General features: G+C 38.1%; 1 protein-coding gene across 1 annotated transcript; it reads left to right on the top strand.

Annotated features, from left to right (window-relative positions):
• Positions 1-14723, top strand: LOC122061801 (carbon catabolite repressor protein 4 homolog 1-like). Its single transcript, XM_042625275.1, has 12 exons — positions 1-743; positions 3512-4277; positions 5184-5270; positions 5486-5569; positions 5654-5740; positions 5827-5895; positions 10126-10179; positions 10287-10378; positions 10491-10605; positions 10695-10842; positions 11057-11214; positions 14424-14723. The coding sequence occupies exons 1-11, from the start codon at positions 586-588 to the stop codon at positions 11203-11205; spliced, it is 1809 nt and encodes a 602-aa protein (XP_042481209.1). The 5' UTR covers positions 1-585; the 3' UTR covers positions 11206-11214; positions 14424-14723.
• The last annotated feature ends 3342 nt before the right edge of the window (positions 14724-18065 follow it).

Here is an 18065-nt window from a genome sequence, read left to right as displayed (position 1 = left end):
TAGACATTAAGAGAGAGAAAGAGAGAGAGAGCCGTGGAAGAATCGAAAGGGCAAAAAATACAGAAAAGAAGCGAAGCAGGATTATATAGAGAGGCTTCTCTGTTTTGCTTCGTAAGAAAGATGGAGAGACGACCAAGGCAGAAGGGTTCTTCACTTCTCTTTAACGTTCTTTGTTAAAATCTTCACATCTTTCACTGTTTAGACCTTCATTTCTTCATCTTCTTTCAATTCTCACTCCAAGAACCAACTTTGGTGATTCGATTTCGATACTGTTTCGACCGTAAAGATTAATTTTCTTTTTCGTCTCGAAGACTTTCTTTGAATTCGATTTCTCAAGAGAAACTTCGAGTTTCTTTAGGGTTTTAGAATTGGTCGCGGTGATATGTTGCATTTGAAAGATATTGGTTTCTAGGGTTAAGTTGGATTTATCAAGGCTGGCGGAGTTCAAGGTCAAGTGATGACGGATACGCCCAGTTTCCGCCTCACTTTGGGATTAAGTTTTAGTTTTCGAGCAAAGAAGGTTTTAGTTTCTGGGTTAGGGTTTTCTTCTGAGGATCGTGGAACGGAACTGTTGGAGTGGGAAGCATGCTGAGCGTACTGAGAGTGCACCTTCCGTCCGACATTCCTATCGTAGGATGTGAGCTTACGCCGTATGTAGTGTTGCGGCGACCCGATAACTCCATTACTACGGATGATGTTCCTGAATCAGCGCCACTCGATGGCTTCTACTTGTGGTACAAGTGGTAAGTGATTCTTTGCCTCTTCCTGCACTGGTTCGATCTCTTTTTTCTTTTGCTTAACTGCTTATTACTTCTTTTTGTATCTTAGAAAACTTCGTAACATTTGATGTTGTTGTTTCTTTGTAAAGATCCTATCTTTTTAGCCTCCTTCATTTAAGGATGGTTACGTTATGCATTGGTTATCATGGGGCACGATATAGTTAATTGGGTGGTCTTTTGTATCCCAAGGGAGACTTAAGAGAAGATTTACATTTTTCTTTTCATGTACCTGGTTTATGCATTACTAATTTGACTTGTGAGATTTGTTGGTCCGGTTGCTGTTTGTTTGTAGTTGATAAAGATTGATAAAGATTGATAGCTTCTTTCTTAATGTGCTTTATGGATGCATTTTTTGGTATGTTATCAGACAGCCATAAATTTGTAAAAGATGCCACTTTTAGATACCACAATCTCCTTCTGTTCTTCTGGAGTTATTGATTTTTCCATGTTAGTTAGGATAATCTCTGGCTTGAGGGTGGCCACTTTGTACAAAAAATGGCTAGGACTGTACCTCTGCTGTGCTCTGCGCAGGACTTGGACCAGGTTACAACCTTATTTCATTTTTACTTGGGACACTATGAGAACCCCTTCTGATTTTTGAATTTCCTTTTACCATTTAGGCTGTTCTTTAAGAATTGTTATGCAGGATTCTCCTATCCCATATCTGCCCCATGGCACCTTCGATACTCAAATTTTGTGGTTTGGCAATGCTCAATGTCCCCTTCTGACGTACCATACTTCAACTCAAATAGAGTATGTCATGTGGCAAAATAGTGCTTTGAAATTGACCAAGAAAATGAAATTTCTGAAGAACTGTTGAAGACATATTGACAACTGAAAATACATCCGAAAATGCCAAAACATAGAGGAAGTATATGTTTGAATTGCTCGGTGAAATTTGATGCATGCCCAATCATGAACATGCTTTTCTATGTATAGTTGCCTTTATTGGTGTGGTCACATTTTTGTTATGGTTTTGATGGTTGGTTGTTTGGATCAATATTGGTTTTGTTGATATCTAGAAACTAAAGATTAATGACTGGTATCAAAACATGCATCTGAAGGATTCCCCACCTCCTTGAGCTGTATAAGAGTTGGAGAACTCATTGTTTTGTGCTGACTCATTTTGTATGGAATCTGCCTATACTAGGATCCTTTTTGTGTGTGATTAGTGGAACTTAACCAGTAAGTAACTAATTTCTTTTGCTTAGCTTGGGTCTTATACAGTGTACTAAGACCGGATTTTCCTCATCTTTTATATATTTTTCTATTTGGGCCTTTGTATCTCCAATAAATTATGTACTTACTGGAAAAATAAACGGGTACATTGGCTGGATGATGGGATGGATTTCTTAGTACAATCAATTTTATGGGAACGCGAGGGATGTGGGAGTCTTTGTTTTGGAGGGGAATCTCAAGTACAAAGTATAAACTTAGCTTATCAGTCGTGGTTTTTGGTTTCATGTAGAATCAGATATGTAACACATTATGGAAGAATATCGAGGAATAATAGAAGAGTGAATTAAGAAAGATAAGGGAAAGAGCAAACAAGAATGAACATAAAGTAGAAAAAGGAAATACATAACTGGTTGCAGAACAGTCCATTTCCAGTGGAAAAGAGTATTTCAAATTTCATTATCATGAAGGACGAAAAAGATCTGTTACTGCATAGGATATGGACTGAAAAACCAGAACATTAAGCGACCCAAATTGACCAAAATACCCATCTTGTGTAATGAACTTAAATCCATATTGATAAAATTCCCAAAGTACACCTTTTAATTCCTTGGTGGACCTGTATTACAAAATGGAGGAGAAATCAAATAACAGAAAACCAACAACAGTGGCCCATAATTGTCTAAATTTCCCCCTAAAGTTGACACAACTGGCAATTCTGAATTGCGAGACAAAAGAAGGAACTCCTAGTTGGTCCAGAAACAGTTAGGCTTGGTAACCTTCACTGTTTCTTTTGTTTCAGCTCAAAAATAATTTCTTGTCTATTCAATTTACGGAAAATGCATCAATTATCTTAAAGGTGATTATATGTATGGTAAACATATTCCCATGCTTAACTCTGGTGCTACAAGGGGATATGATGAAGCAGGTCAACTTATACTCTTAAGAAATCTGCTGCCTTTGATGTGGTCTTTCTGGGAGAGCTGTTTTTTCATAAATTGCTTCCGGGTAGGATATCTCTGCTTTTTCGGTTAAATATTATGCCTTTAAACATTCCAGAAATGAATTGGATACACAGATGTGGTTATTTGATTATTCGGGATAACCTAATGAGAAACTATTTTGTGTTTGAAGCATATAGATGGTGTTATCAACAAATTGACAAAGAAACTGTTGAAGTGTCCTACCCTCTGGTGTCAGCATGAGAATCATATGGATGTTGGCACTTGCTCCAAATAAACACTGCTTTTGTTATTTTCTTTTGCACATCATTTTTTTTATAATTTCTCAAGTCCATTTTGGACCTCTGTGATTTTCTGGGGGCTGATTTTTTTGTTTCTTTAGTGATCTTATCCTCTATTGCATTGCAAAATACCTTTGTTACTGGTAGCCATTTGAGATAATCCATTCACAGAACTCCATAATCTATGCCTTGTTCCTGATTTATAATTTTTTTTCCTCTGCACTCCTGTCATGTTTTGGATTCTAAATTTGGCATTTTTCACGGAATATTCTGAAATTTTACATTTTTCTCATTCATCTGTTCCTTGTTGCAGGTATCGCATACAAAGTGACAGAAAAATTGCTGTGTGCAGTATACATCCATCTGAACAGGCAACCTTGCAGTGCTTAGGTTGTGTTAAGGCAAAGATTCCTGTTGCCAAAAGTTACCATTGTTCATCTAGGTGCTTTTCAGACGCATGGCAACATCATCGTGCTCTTCATGACCGTGCGGCTAGTGCTGAAAATGAAAATGGAACTGAGGAGGAAGAGTTATTTGGGCGTTTTAATAGCTCGGGATCTGGTGTAATCAATACAAGCTTATCTAGTTCAACATCAAGTGTAGGACATAGTTCTAGCTTGAACAATGGTTCTGCACCTTTATATCCCGCATCTGTTACAGAAAGGACCGGTGGTGAAACATGGTTTGAAGTGGGACGTTCCAAAACATATACTCCAACTGCTGATGATATTGGCCATGTTCTTAAGTTTGAATGTGTAGGTGTAGATGCAGAGTCTAAATTACCTGTGGGACATGTTAATACCATATTGACTTCCCGTGTCATCCCAGCTCCCTCTCCTAGTCCCCGTCGTTTGATTCCTGTCAGTGGAGTTGATGTTATGGGGCATTTGGATTCAAATGGCCGTACTGTGTCCATGGAAACCTTTACTGTGCTATCGTACAATATTCTCTCTGATGCATATGCCACAAGTGAACTATACAGTTACTGCCCTTCTTGGGCACTTTCTTGGCCCTACCGCAGACAGAATTTGTTGCGGGAAATTGTTGGCTACCGTGCAGATATCATTTGTCTTCAAGAGGTACATTGGCTTTGATGATTTGTAAATTATTCTGTGTATCTGCTTCTTGCTTGACTTCAATTTGATAAGCTCTGATCATTACTAATAGTTAGCACAATAGACAAGCATCTATTCATCCCTGAAATTTCAGCTAAACGATATTTACAGTGAGCGTTGATCATTTTTGGTTTCTCTGTAGTCCTGTGCCCTGGTTAGTTTAGCTTAATGTCTAACTTAAAACATTTCCTGCATGAAATAGTAACCTTGTCCTTTTTGCTGGAAGGTTAGATTCCTATTTCCAGGGAAGCTACCCTATTTCTTTCTCCTTTTCAATGGACTTTTAACCTTGGAGCATTTTCTTTGACTTTGCTTGAGGTGAACTGGGAGGTGTAAGCGTCACCTCCCCTTCAAATCACTGATTTTTAACCTACACAATAATATAGGTGGTGCATTGTTTTTGTTCATTTTTTAGCATTATGAAAGCTTCTAACCAATACGTATCGTATCTTGAAGCTATTGATATGACACCTAAAAAAAAATTGGTATTAGTATATGTAAGAAACCTCATCTTTTATATATAATCAATTGCATGCACTTGTCTCCTCGTACTATTTTCTCCTTTTTATGCATGATATATTTTACACATTATTATTATTTTATTTTATTATTATTATTATTATATAGTGTTTTATGTTTCAAAATTGTATTTTGCATATGTCCTAAGCATTTCCATACATTTCTTGACTATTTCCATACCTATCTTGAGCATATCTTGTGTCTCTCGATATGATATGATATTTTTCAAAATTACCCTTCCGACATGATACCCAATACCGATACTGTAAACCTTGCTAAGCCATATGGACACATTATTTTATTTATTATGGGTTTTATTCATATTAAGGGTGTCTGATGTCTTATTTTCAGGTTCAAAGTGATCATTTTGAGGGATTTTTCACTCCTGAGCTGGATAAACATGGTTATCAAGCTCTTTACAAGAAGAGAACAACTGAGGTTGGCATGCAAATTGTTGCTTCTCATGGCTCCATTTAAGAGAATTCAATTTTTTTTCAACTTTTCTCAACTAATCCTTGTCCCATTTATTTGGGATGAGATACATGAATACAGTTCTATTGTTCATTCATGATTGGCTAAACTTATATTTTAATTTATATTGTCATTTTCTATGTTTATTTATAGTTTTCTTTTCCCCCCTTCATGGATGGCAGGTTTATGGTGGAAGTGCTTATGCAATTGATGGTTGTGCGATATTTTTCCGCAGGGACAGATTTTCACATGTCAAAAAATATGAGGTTTGTAGATATTTTGTGGATAGGTTGTTTCGCATGGGTTTTGATTTATCCCACATTATTATGATATTTTTTTCTTGTATGCAGGTTGAATTTAATAAGGCTGCACAATCTTTGACTGATGCAGTAATACCAAGTACTCAGAAAAAAGTTGCTTTAAATAGATTGCTAAAGGTGGCTGGACTACACTGGTTTTAATGGTTTGGGCTCCCATTTATTCCCAGTTTCTCTGCTTCTGATCATTTAAGTTCTGTGTATAGGATAACGTTGCACTAATAGCAGTTCTGGAAGCAAAGTTTATTACTGACAGGCGACAGCTTCTTTGTGTGGTGAGAATTGATTAAAGTTCTTACCTTTCTTGTCTACTCCCTGTTGCTATTAATCTAGGCGTGTATCAAACAAACTTTCTCCATTTAGAGGTTTTGTCTCTTATTTTCATTGTATCATCCATCAAATATGAAGCTTTGTCTTAAATACAATTTTCTTTGGGCAACATTCCTTTCCTGTATATTGCAAGAGTAACTTTCTTTTTGTGTATTGGTAACCTTACTTGAACGAAATGGTGTTTGATATCTATAACTATGCTTCGGTTTATACTGCCTGGACATCTTTGGTCGTATGACTACCCTTTGTATTCAGTGTGTATGTTTGCTAAACTTTCTGCCTCAACTATTTCTTTGAGTGCAATGTAGTCTTAGTCGAAATAAGGGTCATCATTATTTGAATCTAATGATGAATGTGCCTGAAGGAAGCATTTTCCTCAAATTATACTTCCTTGGTCAAAACCGTTTAATGCAGTCTTAAGTCGTACGTTCTCTTTTTCGTCCTTTTCCTTTGAGGAAGGGGGTGCTAGAGAAAGTGGTGGAAGGGAAGATAAGAGAACTATTAGTTAATACATTTACTGGTTGGAATCTGGGAATGGAAAGAACAATTTCATTGGTAGAACAAGTATGAGCTAAATTGTGGGTGTCCAATTCTACCATTTGTGAGTTGGTTGGCCATGTCATTTGCTGGCGAGGTCTCATTTGGGAGAAGATATACAACATAAGAGGGTGAAGCCTGTTGCCTGATCAGGGCCAGCCTAGCTAACATCATGGTGCCTGAAGGCCAACTTGAGACATATTCTATCACCACTACAGCAGTGATTTATTCATTACTTCCCAACTTTATAAGGATGTCCAGTGGTTCAACCCGCAGACCTATTCCATGACTGGTTAATCTTGTCTGTTCACCCTTAATTGCTTCAACATTTAATGTCTATGCCGTCCACATAACTGCAATGGGGTTTAAAATTGCTTCCCACCCTGCTAACTTGTAACTAGGAACATTTAAGCCTCTGCCTAGTTAGTGTCTTAGTGCCTTTGAACCTTCCAGTGGGTACTGGCCAACCATGTATCGGGACTGCGGAGTGGCAGTCTGGCAGATCGCACTAGATCATCTAACTTTTGACCTTAGCACTCTTTACTGTGGCCAATAATGGTATAAACACTATCATCTGCAGAAGCTCCTTATGCCACAACTCCACAAGTATACCACCCTGATCCTATGCCATGAAGGTGGCATGTAAAATTAGTAAATGGGGTACAACTTTCCCCCAAGGAGGATGCTTAGCCTTTTTATTTTTATAAAGCAGAATTGGAAGGATAATGAAATCTTGGTTATAGAATCATACTGGCCTAAATATAATTGAATGTGTGGGTGGCAGACACGTGACCATATGCGCTGCATGCCGTGTGTCAGACCTAGGATAGCGTGTGGGTTGTCGATTAGCTCTCATTCATCTGATATCTGGAATATTCAGCCAAAAATTAGGGCATCTAAGTGCATTTTCAGGTCATAATCTTATGTCATGCTTCCTCAGAAATGGCACATGGAGGTTAACCACTATACAATCTTTCTGGTAATCTGGTCTGGTGTAGGATGTGACCAGAGGGCTCGAGTGCCTTTTGGGGTCCACTTGTGTCTGATGGGCCCATGTTGAAGGAAAACTTTAGCTTGTTATGTTGATAAATTAGTTGAGCATTGAGCTGGGGCTATGTTGTTTTAGAACTGCCTTCTTTATCTTTCAGTTTGATTGGGTAGATTGGCTTAGTTTAAGTTCGGTGACGCCTATGCTGGTTAGCAATGTCTGGTTTGATTTTTCATACTAATTATGCCTTATCTTGGTCTTAGCAAAGCGGAATAATGCAACCTTAATCCTGGTGGATAAGGGGCCCAAGAACTGTTCCAAATAAGAACCATGATGCAACTTCTATGGAAAATAGAATTCTGCCATTTCTTATTGCAGCAACTATTCAAGTCGCCCCTAAATTTATCAGACAAATGTAGTAAGCCATAAGTCATCAATATGGAGCATCTTAGCTGGGTCAGTAAATTCATAATCCGGTTTTTGGGTGGGAAAATCAGATAATTTTGAAGAGTAAAGGTGTTACAGAGATGTCCTTTTAACCTTAAATTTCACCGATTTTCCAGATAGAACTACACTTTCCACGAAATGTCATCCCAACTGGATGATTCCTCGGATATGGTTTCTTGGTTTTGACATCATCTGAAAATTGAGGTCTTAAAACCTGTTTAATATCTTGCCATCTTGGATTGGTAATTTGGCATGTTTCCTCAAGACTCAATTAATTTGCAGTATCTGAACTATCTGATTACCCAACTCATAGTCAGTCATCCTGATTGTATCAAGAAGAGCAGAAAAATCAAAACAGAAGATTTTATTTGTTATGCATGGCACCTTAGGGAAGAAAGTATGCCACAAGTCCAAACTGCTGTAACAACACTAGTGACAGCAATTTGATATCAATCTGACAGTACAAAAGCTTGATTACAGATGGGAAAGAGAGATCCTGTGGGAATCCAATGATTTATTCATTTGATAGCTAAAGTCCTTGTTAAAAATGTCCCCTTAAGGTATTGAGAGATCCTCATCTCAGCTACACATAGCTTCTCTATTTTACACTTCCTAATTGCCAAACATTCCGCCCCATACATTATAGCTGGTCGCACCACAGTCCTATAGAATTTTCTCTTAAGATTTAAATGGATATGTCAGTCACACAATGCTCCGGACGCACCCCTTCACTTCATCCATCCCACTTTAATTCTCTGCTAAACATCATCCTTTGTCACCTTCTTTATTTATGATTGACCCCATGTATTAAAATAGTCACTTTGTGGGATCTCAAAGAAAATTATATTGAAGAGAGCTTTGAGTTAGGAACTTAATCTCAGAATTTCTGCTCGATTCATCTTCAAAGGAGAGAGTTCTCTCCAAAAAAGTAGGTTTGGGTTACCACTGGTTTGATTCTATTGATGGAAGAAGAAAGCTCCGTTTTAGTGTTTACACGAGGCCCTAGTTCTTTTAATTACACTAAAGCCCTTCCTACCCATCTATTGTTTCTACTTAATTCCTTATCTTCCTGAAATCTCAATTTTGCCCTTCTCTCTTTTACTTACTTGCTATTCTATCTCTGGGTCTGTTTGCCTTACTCAAAGAGGTCCCGAATAGTTCTGAATGTTTACAAAACTGCTACTATTCACTGAAATTGAGTTTTCCATTATTTTGGTGGGCCCATAGACACCAAATTTATGGTTTTCGAACCCTAGGTTGCATCAACTAAGGTGGGAAATGAGGTTTCCATTGGCCATTATAAGCTCAAGTGCATGTCCTTTTGTTCTGCATATTCTCGGAAATAAGTAAATTAACAAGACACTCAATGTGGAATGGAAACTAGGCATCTCCTGTTCCCTAAAGTCCATCCTGAAACTTCATCTCAAGCTCTCACCCTCTTCAGCCAGAGTGGCTCCACGATAGTTTTGTCCTTATGGTAGGGTATTGCCACTCCTATACTTATGTATCCGAATCCAAGTCCAAGTCCAGGTCCAAAAGAATTTGGATATTCAAATTTGGAATTGATAGAATCTAATTCTTTTTTATATAGTTAGTAATAAAATAAGGCTCTGTTCTCTCAGTCTGTATATAATGTATGTTAAGATATGTACCACGATAGGGGGAGTGCCCCTATCGTGGTTTCCTTTATTGCTTTTTGTCTTTAATTATTAGAAGTTAGGATGAGTTAGTTGTCAGTTTCCTAGTCTAGTAAGTTTCCTGTTTAGACTAGGTTTAGTTTCCCATTAAGATTGCAATTGTATTTATGAGTTTATAAATAAAGACACAACCCACAATAGAACTCTAGAGTTTGAGTATATCATGGGTTCAGCAACTTCTCCATCATCTCTCTTTTTTCTTTTCTTCCTTTGCTGGTCGTGGTTTGTTAAACTAAGCTTTCGTAACAATATATAATATTAAATGACTTCATTTTAAATTGGAATTAACTTGCTTCTTTACAACCCTCCTCCACCCAAAAAAAGGAAAAATGCATGTTTGCATTTAAAGAACCATTTTCTAGTTTAAATTGGAAGAACCATGCATGTTTGCATTTAAATTAAATTTCCTCTTTTACCATTCTATTTTTCCCTTGTAAATGCATGCATAAGGGGCATCTTGTCACATCTTGACTATTTGCTTTTTACGTTGTGGGATTGGAGTACAGGCAAATACACATTTAAATGTCCACCAAGATCTCAAAGATGTTAAGCTCTGGCAGGTTCTATTCCACCTTTCCCTGCCTCTTCCAATTTTTACATTTGTCCCTATATTTATTGATGTTTGATCTAAATCATTCATGGAATGCTTTCTTGGTTATTGTTTCAGGTCCATACTCTTTTAAAAGGACTGGAGAAGATCGCAAACAGTGCAGAAATCCCAATGTTGGTTTGTGGAGATTTTAATTCAGTTCCTGGAAGGTTGGTCTCAAATGTAGTTTCAATTGCGGTTGTTCAGTATGATTCATACTGAGCATAATCAGTAGTTCATTATTATCTTAAACTCTTAAGAAGGATGCTGGATATTTTGTAGTGCTCCTCATGCACTGCTTGCAATGGGAAAGGTTGAACCGATGCATCGAGATTTAGAAGTGGATCCCCTTGGAATTTTCCACTCTGGAAGGAAGTTAACGCATGAGCTACCTCTGGTATATATATTGTGCTAGTTTACCAAACATGTTTAAAAAATATGGTGCTCTAAGAGCTTGTGCTGATTATAAAATTATTCTTGTTTCAGGTCAGTGCTTACTCATCATTCGCAAGACTGGGTGTTGGTCTTGGTTTTGAGCAACAACGAAGGAGAATGGACCCTACAACAAATGAACCTCTATTTACACACTGCACCAGAGATTTTATAGGCACTCTTGATTACATATTTTATACCGGTAGGTTTGTAAGATCCTTTATCTAAGGCTCTAAGCTGTCTCTGTGAAGGCTTTTTCTTCTAAGCCGTCCCAGTGTGTAGTCTTTTATCATATTTTATAGGCACTAGAGATTTTATTGGCTTTCTTGATGGGATATTTTTGTACTTTGTTGGCTAGTTAAATAATTTAAGGGAGAACCATCCTGATATAAAGTCGTTCATTTTTGTTGTCTCAGCGGACTCTTTAACTGTTGAAGCCTTATTGGAACTTTTGGATGAGGAGACCGTACGGAAAGACACAGCACTTCCTTCTCCAGAGTGGTCTTCTGATCATATAGGACTTTTAGCGGAGTTCCGCTGTAAGCCACCTAGAACAAGACGTTGATGCTATAAGGTAAGCAGTTTATTTACTTCTTCTATGCTTATTCAATTCTAAGTTATTTCACTCTTTCCTGTCTTTAATTATATATAGTGATTCAAGAATTTACACAAAGTAGAATGCAGCAAAGGTTGATGTGGTATTTTGCCTCTTTCAGTGGTTATAGACATATTTAATTCTCTACTAACTACTTCTAGAAGCAGTCTTAATCTTGTCTCATATAACTACATATATGACAAATTTTGTGTCATATAGACTTGCAAATTCAGAGTGTTAATGTGATGCAGGTGCACACCCATGGGCCTATCCAAACCCATCTGGGTATCAAGAGAGGTCCAATCTGAGTCTTTGGTCTAGTAGGATTTTAGGAAGTTTTATTTATTTGGAAGTAGTTTATTTATGTCTAAGTCTTTTATTTCCAAACTAGGATACATAGGAGTTATTTCTACTTTTCTTGCTAGGGTAGATTTGGTAGGATATTGTGTTTCCAATTTGAGTTTATTACTTAGTAGAGTAGGTTTCTATTTTCGAGATGGGTTTTCTCCTATAAATATGTAAACTGGTGGACAAGTATTGGATAGATTTGTAGAATGAATTGAGTTTGTGTTAGTGAGTGCCTGCGTGGCCTGGTGTGTGCAATTCTAAACCCCCCCCCCCTTTTTTCTTCTTGTGCAACTCCCTCTCTCCATACAACTCTGAGCTCATCTCAGGATTCTTCCTCTCCCATACCGGCCTTCCATCAATTTGGTATCAGAGTTGAACGATCCCATCCTTTCCCTTTAACCTTTCTTCTCGTTCTCCTTCCCATTCTACCTGTATTTTGGCTTCTGTCGAGGGGGAAAAAAAAAAAGAAGCAAACCCCACCCCTTGATTCCACAGTTAAACTCCCTCGGCAGCTCATCCTATGCAACATCCCACAATCCCTCCCTAACAACTTCCCGTAACAAACCCCTCGTTCTGTAATCCCCTCACAGAAAACCCCCGTCCCATTGATTTTTCCCCAACGCCCTCCCTTTCAGCCAACTTTGATTGAGCCCCTCTGCCAGTAAAAAAAAAAAAAGAGAAGAGAGAAACAATGAATAAAAAAGAAAGGAAACTCATACCTAAGTTTGAAGCTGCCCCACTGGTCGTTGAAGCTTCCACCACTGATCTCCTTTCCATTCCGCCGCTGATCGTCCAAGCTTCCTATGATTCCACCAGTGCAAGTTGATACCATCTTTGTAGAAGTCGACCCAAGTCCCTGGACTGCAACTGTTCTCCCATCAACAGGAGAACCTCCTCTGCATCTTTGTGGTTTGGAGACTTCCTTTGTCGGTTTACGGTACCTCTCCCCCATCGATCTCTTTTTCCTTCTTTATATTTTCTATTTTTCCAGGATTATCCATCCCATTTCTTATTATTCTCTTTTGCCCATATTTTAATTTAGCTTCCAAGGTTACCCCTGCCCCTGTATACACTACACATTCTTGTGCTTCTTGTTGAGCCTCCGTATTTACATTACTGCCACTCCCATAGAGTTTTCACCTTAATTTCCATTCTGCCATCCTCCTTTAAACCTCCGTTTAATTATTATTGTCATTAAACCTTTGCCTTTAGTGTTCTTTTGCCATATTGGGCCTATAGTGATGTTGAATACAAATCTGGCCATTGAATCTTTTGTGCTCAAGTTCTGAGTTTCGCTTGCCCAACGTAAAACTTGCTAATTTGTTGATTGATGAGAGGCAAAACAGAAATTTTGTCTTGCGTTTTATGGTTGAGATGCTATGGAAGTCCAACCAAATCATTATTCAGTCTGAGGATGATGTCTTCGCCGAGTTCTTCGTTTATCAGTATTGCAATGGTGCTTATTGTTAAGTGTTTGATTTTCCCCAACGCATCATTAGATTGGTTGTCAGAAATTCATTCTTCACGAGATTGGTTGAGCCAAAGAAAGTGATACCGATAGTGCGGACACAGGACGAACTGAATGTTAGCACAAGCGGAAGACCGTCTGAATGTGGAACTAGTAACGACAACAAAAAATGAGAAGATTGTGGATCAAGTATGGAATAAAAGCAAACAATAAATTTAAACATGTCACATTAGTATGATTTCAATATAAACTTGAGATTTAGTGTAAAAAGAATCATAAAAATATATTTAAATAATGGAAAATGCCTGAAAATTTGTGATTTATGGAAGCCACTGGAGATATGCTCGGATCTGCAAAATCTGGCCATCCAACCGCTGTGCTGGACTGTTGGATTTGAAGAACAGCCAAAAAACGGTAAGACCAAGTTCGGTGAAGACTGGGCAGGAAATGAGAGAGATGGGGGGAGAAAATTCTGAAATTGTCATAAATGGGTGATTTGTGGGTTAACAGGGCGGTGTCGGTCGGATCAGGATCTAATACTAACATCATTCATGAAACCACACCAGGATCGGTGAGGTATCGGTCGATACCGATTACCAAAACTGTTGGCTTCTCATAAAAATGTTCTGCACTGTACATGTTTAATTTATATTCTCTGAGACTAGTTAGAATCTTCATGCACTGCATACCTGATGCAGAAATGTTAAAAATACCCATAATAACTATCTGTACCTTTGTATCACATCCTAATACCCCTGTGTTGCTCTGCTGTTTGGAATAATAGAGAGTTCTGCTTCAAATGTTTTCATAATTTTTCATTTGGTTATCTTCAATGGAATGTTTTCCGCTGCACATTTGGTGCTGCAACTTTAAATACTTGAGAATTGCAGTGTAATTACTGAACCACCTTTGTGATGTTTCCATGTGCTTTTATTAGTTTGCTCTTTCTAGAGTGATAGTGGGATATTATCCCAAGGTGGGTTTCCTTAGGCCACAGTTTTTTTTTTCCCTTTGAATGCTTGGGTTTGATTGTTTCATCAAGATACAGATCCATCTATTGGTTTTTTTTTTTTTGGCAGGGGGGGGTGTGGGTGGGGTTGGGGGTGGGGGTGGAGGGTGGGGGGTGGGGACATGGGGTTTGGTTCAATCAAGATTTGCATTGGGTAACTGTTCTTTATGTCCTTCAGCAGTCATTTGTGGATTATTTACTTGGTATAACTCTCATTCATCCGGTGCTTCTGTTTTCTTAACTGCCAATAACTTCGTTTTCCTACTGTTCATAGGTTTCCAATATACACATGGTTCTCTCTGTTAAATTGCTGCGTAAGCTGTTAGGACTGTTTTTTCATTTTCGGATGTCTGTTTTATGTAGGCCTCAGGACATTACTCCCAAGTAAAGCAGTTCAGTGAGGATTTTGATTCAATCATCAATTAAAGTTATTCAATGAAGGGAAGATCATGCTCCGTCTGTTCGTCCCCAGGTGTTTTGTTGTGATATCCCATTGTGATTTACTTTGTATCATGCCATCCTCCCCCCCCCCCCCCTTTCCCCTTTTGGGTAAAAATCATGCCATAGTCTCATGTAAAAATTGTCTTATTGAAAATTTTCGGGCTCTTTTGTAGGCCACCCAAGCATAAATTTCATTTAGAAAGGTTCATCAGTTCAAAATAATTTAGTTCTTGTCTATTTTCATGATATGGCTGGTAATGAGAAACAAATCCTCCTATACATCTTCGCTGGTGCTTGGTTTCCAGTTGCTTTATCACACCCCAACCTAAAGCTTAGCCTTGAACAATTGTCATGGTCCATAATCTTCAACAGGAACGATTTCCCTTCTTGGGGTATTCAGAGACTATTTGTGCAGTGGACCAAGTCAGATTTCTTATTCAAGGCCCCGACTAATTGCTGCTCTTTTAGGTGTTATGGATAGTAGAATCAGTTGTCTAGCGGGTGTCTTAGATATTGTGGTCTCATGGCCTTTGTGTTAGACATGTTAGTGAATTTTCAGTGCATTTTTTGTTAGAAAACCTTCCATGAATCATCTGTTTCCATAAATTTTTTTTTTTTTAAGAAAATACCATTGATCATGTACTAATGGTTGCTGATCTCATTGTATTAACTTAGGTATAGGGTGCTTGTAATTTGCCATGCGTCATTGGGTATGAGCACAGGTGAATTGGCTGAATCTGAACGATTCTGGTTGATCATTGGTCGAATACTTGATTGATTGATTCTGGCTGATTTAGAATGGAATCAGTTAGGAATCATCTGGACTTGTTTCAGATACTGATCCCCTGTTTTAAAACCCTTGATCAGCTTGAATAAATGCTCGTACCCCGCGTGATTGCGACCTGCTTTTACTGTCTGGTCTATTAATAGCTGGAATAGACGAAGATTGATTAAAACCTATGTACGTGGTTGAGCCATTGCTCACCAATTTGAAGCCTCTCAGTTGGGTTACCCTAGGACCTAGGGGTGTTTGCAGGAGAACCCTTGTTTGATAGCTCCTCTTACCAACTACATTGTTTCTTTCTACGTGGTCAGTGATCTCACTTCATACATATTGGACCACTATTGTAATTGGAACTCTACAAGGTTACCCGTCCATGGTTGCTCTGCACTTTTATCCTTTCGTTTTGAAAGCTACTGTGTCCATGCTTCAGCTTCATTACTCTCCTGTTCTCCTCAGTCCACTAAAGTCGATTGATTTGGGAACTGAAAAGTCTCTCTCCTTCACAGATGGGGAACTGGAAAGTCTTTTTCGCCCTCATAGATTGGGAACTAGGGAAATCTTTTTCTGTGTGAGTGTGTGTAGATAGGACTAGCAAGGCCCACTTGCTTCGAGTCTGGATGATGCGCACCTCAACAAAGTATAGCAAGCCCCACACAGAGAGAGAGAGAGAGAGAGAGAGAGAGAGAGAGAGAGATCTTTCCATTGGCCCTACTAGTGCCCAATAAGCTGGTCATTAGCTAGCAGCGCTTAGTAGAATAATAGATTAAAGAAAAAAAAATTTGATAGTGATTACTCCCAACTGTTTAAACTTTAATGAGAAAAAGAGACAACAAAATGGTAAATGTTGTGCCCCAGATCCAGAGGCTTTAATCAAATTTTGTTCTTTAATTCAGTAGTGCAGACACAACAGGATGTACCTTTGCACCTTACAATTCATTAGGCAAGCCAAGCAGTTTATGATCCATTCCTGTCACACATTTCTAGACGGTACCATTTGAGATGGTTCAAACCTAGGGTTTTAAAACAAGGAATCTGTATATGAATTGGGTCTAGCCAACTCCAATTTGAACCAGACGATTCATCCGATTGGAAGAATTTGATTAGGTTTTAACCATGTTGGACTAGTGGTTGTTCTAGATTTGAATAGCTCCCATCACTTGACCTTAAAGATGACAGTAAAGGATTGAGTTTCATTTCACCGATGGTGAAGAAGCACCATGGGAATCGATAGCCAAAGGGGAGGTTAGTTTCGACTTAATCAATGATTAGTGGGAGAATGTAAATGACCTAAGAATTCAATCATGAGATCATTTCATTAGCGGAGAAAGAATTCCTTCTTTTCTACCAAAAAAAGAAAAAACTTTGTCCTAAATTTAATGGCCACTTGTGCTGTTCAAGCCTTAAAAACCATCTTGGCTTATGGGTTCAGTTCAACCATTCACTTCGTAAATTCTATCCCTACCCATCTGATCGGATTGGCTGTCATGTCTTCTTCTGTTCAAACAATAAATGGGTGACCCACATGAACTGGTCTTCTATATGCAATTTCATAATCATTATGGTACAATCTGATAATCAAAAAGTTATTTCCTACCATCACCCTTCAACGCATTTTGCACTTAGCCTTAGTTTGTAGAGTTGTCCTTTTTTTTTTGTGTGTGTGTGAAGGTTGGCCCACCACAACGGTAGGCCGGAGGTGGATTGGGCGGCCAAGGGGGCGGGAACTGACTGCCTGCTTAATGCAGTAGGACTCAAACATAAAACCAGCCTAAGACCCTAATGCGACAAGCATAGGCATATACCATCAAAGTAAACTTGTGTCCGTAGTAGTTCCTTCAATTTTAATGAAGCAAAAAACTGCCTTCCTGTCGATGACGTGTAAGATAAATTGATCCTCATCTACTCCATGGCTTTATGAGCTTCGTACTTCAGAAACCAAGAACTTTCATGCTATATATATATATATATATACACACACATAAGATCCAATTCCATTCACATTTTTTTCTTAAGGTAAAAAATTCCATTATGTATTCGGCAACCAAGAGCTTTCATGCTTATATATATATATATATATATATACTCAAATCCCATCACATATACTACATATGCTAACCTTAAAATGAAAAATGAAAATATAACCCTGTTTATGGAAAGGTGCATTAGTGGACAACATTTTCAATTTTTTTAAAATTGGCCTATTGGGAACATGAAACTTAAATGGAAGAACCATACCAGCGACCCCTTATTTAAAGTTCCCAACCACTCTTTTCTTTTTCTCCCACCTACCACCTCGGGCCCCTTGGGTGCACATTGTCCCTCTGGCATACTATAGTGGTGGGCCCACCTTGTATCATAACAAGGCAAATCTTTCTTTAAAAAAAAAATAAAAATGGAAAACGGTCTAAAAAAAAAAAAAATATGTGATGCCCATCAATTGGTATCAGTCAGATCAATTATTTAGAGAATGCAAGGTAAAATAGTGAAAATGTAAATCACCGTATAGATGATTTCTTTAAACAAGATAGGCCTTATTTTTCATGGATAAACCGGTAAACCAAGGTTTTAGGCCTTAATATTTGTATCAATCACTGTCGATATTAATATGAAATCCATAGGGATCAGGCTATATTGGGACTAATCGTGAGAAAATTTAAAAATCAGTTATTTTTTGGCTATTTTCCTAATCCCATCAGTATCAGGTATGAATGATATTGATCTACAAAATAGATACCTTGATCCATGTGGATGGCACCGTTGCAACAACATCAACAACTCAG

This window comes from Macadamia integrifolia, chromosome 14 (assembly GCF_013358625.1).
Source record: "Macadamia integrifolia cultivar HAES 741 chromosome 14, SCU_Mint_v3, whole genome shotgun sequence".
Lineage (NCBI taxonomy): Eukaryota > Viridiplantae > Streptophyta > Magnoliopsida > Proteales > Proteaceae > Macadamia > Macadamia integrifolia.
Note: the sequence above shows the minus strand (reverse complement) of the source record. Positions and strands in the feature narration are given on the sequence as shown.

Excerpts from the sequence above, each read along its gene's own strand:
- LOC122061801 (XM_042625275.1), top strand. The coding sequence starts at position 586 with ATGCTGAGCGTACTGAGAGTGCACCTTCCGTCCGACATTCCTATCGTA. Across the intron at positions 5,570-5,653 it reads CACATGTCAAAAAATATGAG|GTTGAATTTAATAAGGCTGC; the intron begins GTTTGTAGATAT and ends TCTTGTATGCAG. Across the intron at positions 5,741-5,826 it reads CTTTAAATAGATTGCTAAAG|GATAACGTTGCACTAATAGC; the intron begins GTGGCTGGACTA and ends TTCTGTGTATAG.